General features: G+C 44.3%; 1 protein-coding gene across 4 annotated transcripts in view; it reads right to left on the reverse strand.

The window, feature by feature from the left end:
• The window catches only part of PHC2 (polyhomeotic homolog 2), a 94043-nt gene that overhangs the window by 44231 nt on the left and 34572 nt on the right, over positions 1–15240 (reverse strand). For 2 of the 4 annotated variants that reach the window (XM_042478251.1, XM_042478250.1), the window contains exon 1: positions 339–475. The exons of the other annotated variants lie outside the window; for them this stretch is intronic. In XM_042478251.1, the coding sequence (XP_042334185.1) occupies positions 339–355 (17 nt within the window). In that variant the 5' untranslated portion in view covers positions 356–475. Of the gene's footprint in view, positions 1–338; positions 476–15240 lie in introns of those variants that run through there. 4 annotated transcript variants of the gene reach the window in all.

Below are 15240 nucleotides of genomic sequence, written 5' to 3' on the forward strand. Positions count from 1 at the left end.
ATGTGCATAGAAAAAGGAGCCCAGCCACTGAGAAGAAGCATGTGCAAGCAGGCTGAGCATGGGCAAAGGTAACCAAGCCACTGAGAAGGAGCTTTTACAAAAAGGCTGAGCATGGGCAAAGAGAACCCAGCGACCGAGAGGGCACATGGCAACCCTGGAGAGACCTGGCACTGCCAACTGAACCTTTGCCAAGCCAGTGTGCCAAAAATGACACCTTCCTTCTCAAAAATGCACAACCAGACAGGGGGCCTTTGGCAGCCTCAGGAGGCCCAGGACCCTTCCAGCCCCCCAACCATGACAGCCAAGGTAAAGCCCCCCCCCCCGCCAGCCCTGCTTACCTGGCCTCCAGGGGCATGCGCAAAGGGACACCCAGCTGTGCTTCTCCAGAATGCACACAAACAGCAGCCACAAAATAAAAAGGATGGAGGGGGGGGGGCAATAAATGCAACCCACTGAGACAGAGACAGAGGATGGAAGCTGGAGGGGGGACAAGGGGGGTCTAGAGAAATACCAGGATTCATTAGCATTCCTGTGTGCATCACGTGCCAAGACCCCACCAATGGCAAGGCAGAGCATTTGCCTGGGTCCCTCCTTCCTCTTGTCTCCTCCTTGCCTTCCAAAAAAAGAGAAAGGAAGGAAGAAGGGGAGGGGGTATGTCCCAGGCAGTTGTCATGGCAACTGTGGAGGGGTGAGGGACCCCCCCAATGAATGCAAATATATTTAAAATGCAAACATGCATACATTTATATATGCAAAATGCAAATCAATAGTTGAATGCAAACACGCATACATAAATATGTGCAACATGTATGTTACATATGTGCACGCGTGAGCATGTGACTAAGCACAATAGCGTCCGAGGCTGCGTCTGCAATGCAAAAGCAATCCGGTTTGATACTGCTTTCATTGCCACAGCTCAATGGCATTCTGAGCTTTGCCCCGGTGCCCTACCAGATTACCATTTCCCAGTATTCCACAGCACAGAGCCAAGGCAGTCAAAGTGGCATCGAACCGGATTGTTTCTGCAGTGCGGATGCAGCCCTAAATCCACAAAACATTTTTTATCTATTCAAGCAGTGGATATAAACTGCGCATTTGCACTGAAATCTCTTCCTTGCACATTTTTATTCCCTCCACTAACAGCCTCCTTAATGTTTAAAAGCCAAGAGTTTTCTTTTTAAATATCACAATTGGTGCAAATACGTAGTGCCATCACTCATAGACTTCTTACTGTTGCGCTCCTTCAAGTTGTTTCCAACTTATGGCAACCCTAAGGCAAACCTATTATAGGGCAAGTTTGGCAAGTTTCTTCAAGAGAAGGGTTTGCCATTGCCATCCTCTGAGGCCGAGAGAGTGTGACTCGCTCCAGAGACTTGAAGGCACACAACACACACGAGATCGATGATAGAAAAAGCAAAATCAATAAACTGATCATTTTATACATTGATAAATAAATCCTCCCTTCCTTCTGTTTTCCTCCCACAATGTAAAACTTAATATATCGCAAGATCCTTGCAATATATTAAGAGCAGGAACAATGGTAGGCTCCATCCACACTGCAGAATTGATCCAGTTTGGCACCGCTTTTAACTCTCATGGCTCCATGCGATGGAAATCCTGGGATCTGGAGTTTGGTGAGATATTTGGTCTTCACTGTCTTAGAGCTCTGGTGCCACCACAAACCACAAATCGCAAGTTTCCACAGGATGGAGCCATGGCAATTAAAGTGGCATCGAACCGCATTAATTCTGCAGTGTGGCAGCAGCTATAGAAGTGATGCCCAAACTCTGGCCCTCCAGGTGTTTTGGACTTCAGCTCCCAGCATCCCAGACCATTGGCCAAGGTGGCTGAGGCTTCTGGAAGCTGAAGTCCCCAAACACCTGGAGGGCCAGATTCTGGACATCGCTGAGCTATAGCATGGCCAAATGTGAGCGAATGCACCATGCGCCAGGGAGATTTGGGAGAAGGCGACCAAGTCTCAATCTCTTTCTCATATATACAAACACACACAGAGCTTCTGAAGTTGCCATATCCAATACAGAGGCCCCTGATGTCTGCATTAGAAGCACAGCAGGGTATAACCAGTGTGCGGGCGGAAAGAAGAGGAAAAAAGGCACCAAGACAATTCCCACATCTCAGGTCATAAATAATTCCACGGAGGATCAAGGGGCTAGTCCCTGTGGTCATGGCTTCTGCAAAGAGAAAGAGCATTGTAGCAGAGCAGGCCCGGTTTCTCTGAAGTTTCCGTTTCTAGATATCCCACAGCGGACAGATGTTGTGGCCACCCAGCCGTCGGTGCCGTTTTCGGGTGGAAGGGAAATCCCTGCAGATGTTTGCAACTTGGCTTTCCTGTTCGTTTAAACTGCTTGCATATATATATATATATATATATATATATATATTTGTGTGTGTGTGTGTGTGTGTGTAAGAGCATGAGTGAAATGGACAGCTAAAACACGGCTGCAAGTGATCAGGAGGGAAGCACAGGCCTTTGGCAACCAAAGCCAAATTAGAAACGGAAGACAGTGTTGCTTGAAAAGGAAAACCGGAGGTTGGATAAGTTATGGCCTTTTTTATTTACAGGTTCCAGGATCTTCTGGGGATTCTGGGAGTTGCACCTTCATCTTCATCTTTATTATTATTATTATCGTTATCATCATCATCATCATCATCATCATCATCATCATCATAATTGTGAAGTCGAATGCTTTCATGGTCGGCATCCATAGTTTTTTGTGGGTTTTTTGGGCTCTGTGGCCATGCTCTAGAAGAGTTTATTCCTGACGTTTCACCAGCATCTGTGGCTGGCATCTTCAGAGAATGCTTGCCTGGAAAAAGTTGGGTGTATGTATGTGTATACACACACACGTATACACATACCTCCCTACCCAGGGCCACACATGTTAATGCACTTGTGCCACACACACACACACACACACACACACACCACTCTCTTCCATACCAGCATTCTCTGCAGATGCCAAAGCCACAGATGCTGGCGAAAAGTCAGGAATACACTCTTCTAGAACATGGCCACATAGCCAGAAAAACCCACAAAAAACTATTATTATTATTATTATTATTATTATTATTATTATTATTGATTATCTCACTGTCTTGTCATTCCATGCCTTCAAGTCATTTCCAACTTATGGCGACCCTAAGGCCAACCCTCTATCATGGGGGTTTTCTTGGCAAGTTTCTTCAGAGGCAGTTTTAGCCAAGAAACAATGTGGTGTCGTGGTTTGAGCCTTGGACTAGGACTCTGGAGGCCAGAGTTCGAATCCCGTCTCGGCCACGTAAACCTGCTGGGTTGCCTTGGGCAAGTCATGCTCTCTCAGCCTCAGAGGATGGCCATGGCAAATGGCCTCTGAAGAATCTTGCCCAGAAGACCCCAGGATAGCTTTAACTAGATTTAATTTTTTTAAAAACCAGCAAATACGGTAAGCTTTTCACACGAAAAATAGTGCGGAAATAAACTGAAGGTAAAACGGAGGAAAATGGCAGCTTTTTGCTTTTGGGAAGTTCCGAAAGTAAAATGCTGCCATTTTTCTCTATAGTATCTTCGGTTCATTTTTGCGTTATTTCACGTTTGGAGGAACGTCATGTGAAAAACTTCCCACATTCTGAACAGGATGTCGCTAGTGTGATAAGGTCCCAAGACAGAGAATAATAATAATAATAATAATAATAATAATAATAATAATAATAATAATGTACCTTCGTCACACTCTCTCAGCCTCAGAGGAAGAGCTAGTCCAATACTTAAACCACTACATGATGCAGACTCATGTTACATCGCTAGGTGGCAGCCAAACCTTTTGGGTGACATGCCCCACTACTTAGAAAGCATGTTTCTACATCTTCTCTACAAATTAAGCACCCACTTTTTAATGGTTACTATTCAGATTTTAAAAATATGCATCCCGTTTGGGGGCATGTTATGTCTTGGACAGACCCAGTATGCCTTGCAAATGCGCAAACGTTCACGGTGAGGTGCGTATTTTCTTGCAACAAGTCTTTTGGAGATGCAAAAAATGCTATTTCCATTGAAACTGTCAAGCCTGAAGAAATTCCTTTTCCTACCTCTGAGTGTAGCTGCAACTCCATAGTAGCTGGGCAATGAAACAATGTGGATTTTCTCTGCGTGTGAAAGAGAAAGTATAGACTATGCATATATCCCTAGATATGAATCAATCAATGGAGAACCAGCTCGGTGGGGTTGAGCATTGGAGGAGACCAGGGTTCGAATCCCTGCTCAGCCATGGAGACCCACAGGATGATCTTGGGCAAGTCATACTCAGAGGTTTTTGGTGGGTTTGGGGGGCCATGTTCTAGAAGAGTTTATTCCTGACATTTCGCCAGCATCCGCGGCTGGCATCTTCCGAGAAATAAACTCCTCTAGAACATGGCCCTATAGCCCGAAAAACCCTATGGATGCTGGCCATGAAAGCCTTTGACTTCAACTACTCAGAGGGACTTGCCATAAGTGAAAGTGCACTTGACAGCAATTGACAACAATCCAATTTTTCAAAGAAGGAATGACCTTTTCATTTCGCCTTGATCCAAACACAGCCCCTTTTGCTGAGATTTGTCTCTTAATTTCCAAATAGGAAAACAGGTATGCATTTTGTGTGCATAAAGATATAACTCTGAACGCTAAAGCGAGGATCATCCAAGCCCATCGCTATGGACAGATGCAAGAGCTGGACAATGAAGAAATGCGGATAAAAAGAAATCCAGTTCATTGGAGATGTGGTCCTGGACAAGAGTACTGTGGATAGTCCAAAAGACCAACAAATGGGTCCTGGAACAGATCAAGCCTAATATCTCCCTGGAAGCCAAGATGACGAAACCGAGGCTGTCGTACTTTGACCACATCATGAGAAGACATGACTCAACTGGAAAGGGCAATAATGCTAGGAAAGGTAATAGAAAGAGAGGAAGTCTGCAAGTCAGATGGATAGACTCAGTTAGGGAGGCCATGGATTTGAGTTTGCAAGGTCTTAGCAGAAATCCACCAAAGTGGAAGACAGGTTTGCTTGGAGATTTCTCCTCCATTGGGTTGCCATGAACCAAGATCAACTGGAGGGCAGTTAGCAAGAATAATGTTTGTTTGTTGTGGAGTTTTTTGGACTATGTGGCCACGTTCTAGAAGAGTTTATTCCTGATGTCTCGCCAGCAGTATCTTCTCTGAAGACTCCACTCTCCGAAGATGCCAGCCACAGATGTCAGCAAAAGGTCAGGAATAAACTCTTCTAGAACGTGGCCACATAGTCCGAAAAACCCACAACAAACTATGAATGCCGGCCATGAAAGCCGTCGACTTCACATAAGAATAATGCTGTCCTGGAGGCCAGGGTTTGGTTTCCAGCTCGGCCAAGAAATCCACTTGATCACTTAAGGCAAGTCATACTCTCTCGACTTCAGGCAAAGGCAATGGCACACGTCCTTTGAACAAATCTTGCCAAGAAAACCCTATGATAGGTACAACTTCGGGTAGCTCTAAGTTGAAAACAGCTTGAAGGCACTCAACAACAACTAGTTACAGTAGGCCCTTGGTATCCATTGAGGTTTGGTTCCAGTATCCCCCTGCGGATCCATACTCTTTCCATCACACTTTTGCAGCATGGATTAAATTAGGGGCACAAATTCATCAAGGCAATCGATCCATCTCAGGACCTGCATTTTCCTAGGCTGCCCTTTGGACTTTACTGGACAAAGGCAACTGTTATAAAAGTTTTGACTGTCGGGCGCCCGGCCTGAACGCCAAGCTCTCACGCCGATCCAATGTGCTCCTGTGTGTGTTTTGCTTTGGCCTTTGGACCTGCCTTTTGGACTTGTCCTCAGCTTCAACTTCTGCTTCTCCCCTTTGGTCGATTCCTGTTTTTCCCAGTTAGTCCTACTCTCTCAGTTTTTGGCTCCTTGCTTGTTTGATCAACCCAATCTCCTGTCTCACATGAACCACGGCTGATCGAATGGTGGTCCATGCATTGAAATAGACTTTGATGTTCTCAGGTACAAAGGCATCACTGAAAAATATATGAGGCCTTCTCTTGAGCCTCATACCCCTGAAGTTGAGAGATCTTGTTGCACCTTTAAGACTCACTGAAAGAAAGACATTGGCAGCATGAGCTTTCAGTCTACTTCCTCAGATGCATTTGCTTACTATTACTATTACTGTATATACTCATGTAAAAGTATAGAAATTTTGGTCAAAAAATTGACCCCAAAAAACCTGAGTCAACTTATCCATGGTTCAATAAAGGTACTGTATATATGCAGAATTTTGTAAGTTCTTTGGCATTGTTTTCCTTTGCATCATCCTTTAGATCCTTTATTACATGCCACTAGATTTGACCCTTGACTTATCCATGGGTCATATCAAAATACATAATTTTGACCCCAAAACTTGCCCTTGACCTATACATGAGGTTGACTTATGGTCGAGTATATATGGTATTATTCAAAGATATAGCCACTTTAGTCTGTAGAATCGGTATTTAGAGCGATCTTGTAGCACCTTTGAGACTCAGTGAAAGAAAGAAGTTGGTGGCATGAGCTTTCCTAGATTTCATTCTACATTCTGAGATGCAGATCTTCACCAAATGCATCTGAGGAAGCAGACTTGAGTCTAGGAAAGCAGCCATGTTGCCAACTTCTTTCTTTGGAGCGAGTCGCAAAGGTGCGGCTAGATCCCTTTGCAGACTGATTTTCCACACTGTATCATTGAATATCGTTGAATTTAATGGCTGTTCCTACAAACAACATTGGGAAAGTAGTTTGAGAGTTGGACTTGGACTCAAATCTCTGGAGAGCCCTGCAAACCTGAGCAACCTTGGGAAAGCCACACTCTCTCAGCCTCTGGGGAAGGCAAGGATGGCCAAGAAAACCCCAAGATAAGGTTGCCGTAAGTCGGAGTCAACCTGAAGGCACCTAACAAGACGTGGCCATCCCTAAAATGTCCGACTGAGTCTAGGACTCCAGTGACACAAAACACCGTTGGCACCGTTTTTTCAGGGGCATCTGGGAGCATTTGATAGAATGGCAATCTGGGTGGCCTTTAAGCGCTAATGAGGACCCTCCTCTGTGAAGTCCAGTCCCAGAAGCCATTGAAAATGCCAGGGCTGCATCAATCGCCCATTTCTAAGCCATGGCCCTGTGCCCAAATGATAGGACCTCCAGTGATCCAGTGTGACCTTAGACAGTCCCCAGAGAGGTTGACCATGTGCCATGAAGTCCAGGGCAGAAAAGGAAGGCAATCTGGGAAGGTTCTCATATCAGCAGACGTCGGGAAGTATGTCCTCTGAGTGTCTCAAATTTGGCTAATCCTCTGCCTTCCCACATTTTTGCTGCTGCTTTTTCAAATGTCCCAGTTTCTCTTTCCTCCTCCCACCTTCCTTTATCGTTGTCAGCTTACTTCATTCCCTGCAAACTGAGTTGACATTGCAAAAGCAGCTTGCACCCGGTTAACTGAAAGGGATGAGAGGAGAAGAGAGGAAAGCCAGAATCGTGCAACTTCCCAGTATGTTTAGGCAAAAGCAAACAGCTGCAGCCTCTTTTTGCTTGTGTCTTTTCCCTTATCTATTATTTTTGCCATCTGAGCCACACTCTGATATCCCTAATAATAATAATAATAATAATAATAATTTATTTATACTCCACCTCTCCAATGAGATTGAGGCGGCTTACAACATTGGCCACACGTGTCCAGGTTTCATCTACAAAAGGTTGGAGGGTATGGGGGGGGGGGGAAATCTCCATTCTGGATCACTGGATTTATCTTTTGGAATCCACCGCACGCTGTACATTTATTTAAACTGCTTTGCAACGGTTTAAACCCCAGGATCCCCCAGCAAAAAGTGGCAGTGCTCCAAAAAAAAGGTCCCTTTCCCAGGCTGCAGAGACAAAGCGTTTGAATTGTTAATGGATAACCGTCACAGAAAAGGTTGCAAAAATTTGTAAAGCCCTTTGGAGTTTGGGGACACTGTGTTTTGGAACTGCCAATATTTGGCGCACTGGAGCGATGGGGCAACAGCATCAGATAGAAAGATTGGTTGCCGGATTAAGGCCAATTCATAAGCGATATCGCCATTTAGTAGATAAGACCCTTTTTATGGAAATATGGCCCCTGAGACAGGTTGCAGCAGCATTGTGCCAAATACTAGAATATAAATGTAGTTGTGTGTCTTCAAGTTCTCAATCTAGAAAGTCTTAAGAAAGGTTAAGAAAATGAGAGGGAAAGAAATAAAACTGAATAAAATAAAGGAAACACTGAGCAGGACCTGAGGACTAGCTTGAACTTAAAATTTTAGTTAAGTTTAGGATCGGTTTAACAATTTTAGAATTATTATAGAAGAGGTAAGTTAGAAGAGGAATGTGCATAGGAGGTTTGTATTGTCTTATTTGTTCAATGTTTTATAAGTTAGTATGGTACTCTTTGTCTAATGTCTTGTAAGTTTAATAGTTTATGTATTCAAGTGTAATGTAAATGTGCATATCTTCAATTAAAAAAAAGAAAATATTTAAAAACTTGATTTTGCCATTGTATATAAGGCCCACCACTCTCCATATCCCTGGGATTTTTACCCACCGAAGCCAAACATCTGTGGTTTGAAAATAGTATATATGTGTGTGTGTGTGTGTGTGTGTGCGCGTGCGTGCGCGCGCGCACACACACACACACACTCTGAAAGCAAACCATTTTATATAAAGGACACCATTTAACTAAGCCACTGTATTTAATGGCACTTGAACATCCAAAAATCCATTTGCAGGATTTTGGTAACTGCCTCATTTTAATGGAGATCAATTTTTAGATTGATTTTAATCATTTGATTCTATTTTATGATGTTTTGTGTTTTAATTTGGGGGGGGGGGGTGTCAGGGATTTTTTTTAATTGTGTTAGTATGTTTTTACGACTGTTACCTGCCTTTATCCTTCAGGGAGAGGCAGGCTATAAATTATTATTATTATTATTATTATTATTATTATTATTATTATTATTATTATTATTATTATTATTTTCATGATCCACAGGGACTCCTGGAACCAAACCCTAGTGGATACCAAGGGCCCTCTGTAATAGTGATAATAATGATAATAATGATAATAATAATACCCCATTGTATCTAATGGGACTTGAGCATCCATGGATTTAGGTATCCATGGAAGGTCCTGGTACCAAACCCAGTGGATACCAAAGGCCCACTGTACACTAAAAATAGGATAAATATAAAGGCATTGTTTTTTTTAAAAGAATAGCTCAAGAGGCACCATTCTGCCATTGGACTGCAGCTCTCATCGTTCCTCATTCTGCCGGTTGGGGCTGCTGGGAGTTGCCATCCAAGTACATTTGGAGGAAAGAGGGGTTCTTTGACTTCCCTTGGAGCCAACTGATGGCCTGGGCGACCCAAGGTTGCCAGAGCGGCCTGCCTTCCCTTCCTGGCTCCTCCAATTCACTATTAAATTATTCTGCCCCAGTAGAGCTTGGCATCCGAACCATGCCACCAGGTTTCCTTTTGAGCCCTAGAAGCCGGGCACCTCAGCTAATGGGCCACGACAGCCTCTCCTGTTCGGGAGCCAATCCACCCGGTTTGCAAACAGCCAAGAGACTGGCACTTTGCTAATGAGGGCTAATGAGGGTGAGAATCCCACGGGACAAAACCAGAGACAGAGGGTGGCAGTGGGGGATGCAGGTTCGAAAACTGCCAGCTTTCTGGCCCACTGGTAGGAATGCAGAAGGAGCCCGTGGGAACCCTTCCCTGGCCAAGCACAGCAACAAGGCTGGCCAATTTTGGCCTGGTTGGTTGGCGATCTGGCACATGGCACACACACAGCATGCATGCTCTCTGCCAAGCTCTCTGCCAACTATTTATTTCCAGTAAGTTCCATTGCTCAGGAAGGAGAAGCACATCATACTGAGAAGCACATGATACTGTAAGCCGCCTCGATCCTGCAGGAGAGGCAGGATAAAAATATATTATTATTATTATTATTATTATTATTATTATTATTATTATTATTACGGCTGGAAACTTGGTGTTTAGATGGAATTAGAGCAGCCCTGTTCAAATAATGGTGAGTCAACACACAGGGATATCAAACTCAGTCAATGGGTCTACTCTACTGAGTATTAACACTGGGATTTAGCCCATTGTAGACATATATATTTAAGAGCAGGTGGCAGAGAGAAGGAGGAGAGAGGCGTTGCTGCAGGAAAGTGTGGGATAGTAGTTTGAGCATTGGACTGTGATTCTGGAGACCTGGGTTTGTATCACGGCTCAGCCATGGAAACCCATTGGGTGACGTTGGGCAAGTCACACTCTCGCAGCCTCACAGGATGGCCATGGCAAACCCCCTCTGAAGAAACTTGTCAAGTGATAGAGTCGCCATAAGTTGGAAACAATTTGACAGCACACAACAACAACAAACAAACCCAACACGTGTGGCTTTTCGTGGCATAGAGCAGCAGCCAGGATTGGGGTGGCGTCAGACGCACACGCAAAATTCAAATTTGCTGCTCTGCAATATTGTGTGAAGCGTGCTCTCCTGCCGTTGTCTTTTCTGTCCCATTTCTCAAGCATTGTGGTTGCCAACTGACCACTTGGAAAAGCCAGCCTGGATTACTCCAGTTTGAACTGTGGGCGACCCTGCAAAAAGTCCAACAAGCATGCCACTGCTTCCACTGACATCCAAGCCACTACCACAAAGGCGTGGAAAAAGCATTTGGCTAGCCAAGTCTCCAGGGCCTTTTTTGACTACAGGGGAGTAATATAACAGGTGTGGCTTTGGCATCCCTGCGAGGAAAAGAACTGTTCTCTTGCAACTGCAAAGGCAAGCTGTTGTAGGTTTGCTTCTAAAAATGATGGGGTGGGGGGGGGTCTTTGCCCTCTTATTATGGGGGTTCAGTGCTTGTCCAGGAGACACATTTGCACCCATAACAAAATGGCGAAGGTCCCAGGTGGCCACCGAATCTCTGCCCCCCAAAAAGATCTTTTCAGCCAACTTTCAGAGGGATTATGCTTCCCCAGGCGCAGTGGAGCCTTGCCAAGAATTTGCTAATTCCCAAATAATTAAAAAACAAGGGAAGGGATGAAGGAAGGGGTGGAAGAAGGTGACCCAACATCCTTTGCCCAGCCTCAATGTATTGGTTCCCATACACACCCCACAAACTGACTCATGGCACCATAAAGGTACATGGCAAGGGTTGCGTTGGATGCCCCCTGGCACAGTTGGGGGGGCACAAAAGAAAAGGGGGTAATAATAATAATAATAATAATAATAATAATAGTTATTTTTATCCCTATAAGATCGAGGCATCATTACAAGAATAAAAGAAGAACCATTCAGTACAGCGGTGATGGAAGTACTGCGTCACACATACACAAAGAGGGTTGGTTTGGTCATGGCACAACAGACTATGGGGTTTTTCACACTGGGGTTAATTTTGGCATTAAAGAGAGATTAAAGCGCATTGAAAGCATCCCGTAAATAATGCCAAAATGGCTAGTAACTGTGCAAAGGATTATCACACACAATTGCGCACATAAAGAGATATTGGGAATGCGTTGTCGCAGAAATCCCAAAAGCAAACAGATGTGCATTAATGCTTTTTTGTGACGGCTTTAATGGCGGGTTGCGTGCGATGTTGTGTGAAATCATTTTGTGTAATTATGCTATTTTTCCAGAATATTCACAGGATAAACTCCCGATCTCCTTCAAATGATAACTCCATACGGCCAGCCCTCCATATCCCCAGATTCTTTATGCATTATTATTATTATTATTATTATTATTATTATTATTATTATTATATTCCGCCTCGCCATTAAGATCGATAATTATCCACAGCTTGGAAATATTCAAAACAGAAAGCAAACCTTGATTTTTGCCATTTTATATAAGGGACACCATTTTACTATGCCCTTGTATTTAATGGGACTTGGGCATCCATGGATTTTGGGATCCATGAAAGGTCCTGCAACCAAACCCCAGCGGATACCAAGAATCCTCTCCTCTCTTCTATCCTTTGCAGATAAGACAATCCCCTATTAATAATAACAGTAGTCGGGTTGTTCATTCATCTATTGGCCCCTTTCAAAGGGAACACTATCATAGTATGGTGCCCTTTCTCTTTGAGGGTCAGCATAGGCCCCAAAACCATACAAATCATCAATCTGAGTCTTTGCTCTCTGGCTCTGTAATCTCTCCTCCAAAGACAGGTGTGCTTTGCCAACTGACCGACTCTTTGGACCCATGCAAAATTCAGCTCATCCATATCTTTCTGGTGTATTTCCAGTTCTTCCAAATATCCCAGAGTTTCCAATGATGGGTCGGCAAAAGGTTTGGGGCCAGATATGCCAACATATCCTAATTTCAAACTCTTTCACCTCTAGTTTGGCTAGTAACCAAACCTTAGATTTGATTAGTAGTTAGGATGGAGCTACAGCATTTAAAGCGGCATCAAACTACATTCTTTCAACAGTGTAGATGAACCCAGAATGACCCCAGAAAGGCCCCTGCAGCCAAGAAATAAGAAGACGACTAGGAATAGGAAGGGCAGCTATGAAAGAACTAGAAAAGATCCAGAAGATATACAGGGGCCTGTTACAGACTGCCAAAATAAAGCTGCTTCGGGTCTCTTTGGAGGTATGCTATTTAAATGATGCATGGGTCCTAAGAGTCCGGAGGTCATGCCAAAGCTACACTCCATTCCTAAGCACTGGAGGGCAGCTTTGGTGCAGCTTCCGGATTCTTAGAATGCATGCATAATTTAAACAGCATACCTACAAAGAGACCCGAAGCAGCTTTATTTTGGCAGTCTGTAACAGGCCAGGGTGAGTCAAAAAGAGTGGTGCAAAAGTAAAGCTGTTCTTATTTGGTTTCGCACCATTGTTTTTGATCAACTGAGCACTAAAGTTAGAATCATGCAAGACATTGTATATTCCCATAACCATGGATGGACATGAGAGCCTGACGATAAAGGAAGCAGACAGAAGGAAAATCAACTCATTGGAGATGTGGTTCGGGGGAAGAGTGTTTAGGATACTATGGATGGCCAAAAAGACCAAAAAATGGGTCTTGGAACAGATCAACCCAGAGGTCTCCTTAGAAGCCAAGATGGTCAAACGGAGGCTGTCGTACTTTGGGCACATCATGAGAAGGCATGGATCACTAGACAAAAACAATAATGCTAGGGAAAGTAGAGGGTAGACAGAGGAGAGGAAGACTGGACAGGTCAAGCTTGATATCTCCTTAGAAGCCTAGATGAATAAATACAATGCTGTCAGGCTTTGGCCACATCATGAGCAGGCATGGGCCATTAGAAAAGACAATGGTGTTGGAAAGATAGAAGGTAGAAGAAGGAGTGGAAGACTGGACAGGTCAAGCCTGAAATCTCCTTGGAAGATTTAAACAGAGGCTGGATGGCCATCTGTCAGGGATGCTTTGATTTGGATTTCCTGCATGGCAGGGGGTTGGACTGGATGGCCCTAGTGGTCTCTTCCAACTCTACAATTCTATGATTCTATGATTCTATGAAGCTGACGGACTCCATGAGAAAACATGGATCATTAGAAAATGCAATGATGTTGGAAAGGTAGAAGGTAGAAGGAGAGGAAGACTGGACAGGTCAAGCCTGAAATCTCCTTGGAAGCCAAAATGAATAAACCAAGGCTGTTGGACTTTGTCATGGACAATTGGAATAGACAACAGTGCTAAGAAAGGTAGAAGAGGGAGAGGAAGACCACATTTCATGGTCTTCATGGACTTTTCATGGACTTAATTATGGGAATGGGTTTGCAGGACCTAAGCAGAGAAGTGGAGGACAAGGGTCCTTGGAGATGTCTCATCCACAGGGTCACCATGAGTCAGAACTGACTCAAGGGCAGATAACAACAACAGAGGAACCCATGGAGTGGCATAGATATGCACCTCCTGGGTGTAGAGCCAGGCGGAGGGGTTGTGTGTGTGTGTGTGTGTGTCCGTTCGTTGCATGGCATCCCTGGGCACTGCCAACCTGTGTGCCCTGGTCATGCTCTTTGGTGGCCAACCAATATTTGCAGCAGTTGTGTAAAGATAAGATCCTCGTGCAGAGGCTTCCCGTCATTGTGCCATATTCCTCAGTTGACCCCACAAGCCACCGCGACTCTGTCTTGTTAAACAAATGGGGGTGGCGGCTGTGTTTCTGCTTATTCTTTTAAGAGCCGTGCCAAGTTTTGCACACATGGAGATAACCAGGCAGGTGGAAATACACAATCCTTTCAACTAAGGGCCTATTGACAAAATGGATTCTTCCCAATGAAAAAGGAGACGCGGAAATCTGAACCCTGTACCCCGGGCAAGATGAAAATGATACCCAGTGGGCAACACGATAGCAGAGGAAGAGAAAAGACATTGTCGCTGTTATTGTTGTTATGTGTTGTCAAGTTGGCTTTAACATATGGGGAGCCTATGAAGGAAAAATCCAAGGGCATCAATAGGGGATGACACCATTTCTCCCCCAAAGGTTTGCTTTTTGGAAGACATTTGCCTCTGTCCCTTTAAAACTCTGGAGCTCATCAGAAGAGAAGGCAAGAGTAGGGTGAAGTTCGGATGTAAACCCAAAGCAAATTCTCTGCCACAATGACATGGGAGCCACCGGCGGCCTTTGGGCTTGCATGCGCTTTGCCTGGAAAAATACTCCAAGCTGGGAAGGTTGCCACCAGCTTCTCAAAGGCAGCTCATTTCTGTTTCTGAGTCACTTTTTTGCCTTAACAGTACAAAGACTTTAGCTAAAGCCACCTTCCCGCAGTTGGCTTGAAAGCGCATCCTTGTTGTTCCTATTCTTACTTTTTTCCCCTTGGAAAAAAGCAAGCCGCTTTTATGATCCTTATCATATCCATGTTCCCAAGACTTCTCTTACGCAAGGAAAATAAATATACATCCTTCGGTTTCTTTTCCTTTTAAGAAACAGATCACCTCCTGTTTGCCATGTGCCACAAAACAGAGATTTAACCAGTTCAGAGGCTGCAAAGGAAAGACATGACATTTCCAGTCCACCATGCAGGACTGGAAATGTCATGACTGCACTTGTTGTTGTTGTGTATCTTCAAGTCATTTCCAACTTACAGCAACCCTATCATGGGGTTTTCTTGACAAGGTTTACTCAGAAGGAGTTTGCCACTGCCTTCCTCTGATACTGAGAGAGTGCGACTCACCCAAAGTCACCTAGTGGGTTTCCATGGCTGAGCAAGGAT

The sequence above is a fragment of the Sceloporus undulatus genome, chromosome 7, assembly GCF_019175285.1.
Source record: "Sceloporus undulatus isolate JIND9_A2432 ecotype Alabama chromosome 7, SceUnd_v1.1, whole genome shotgun sequence".
NCBI lineage: Eukaryota > Metazoa > Chordata > Lepidosauria > Squamata > Phrynosomatidae > Sceloporus > Sceloporus undulatus.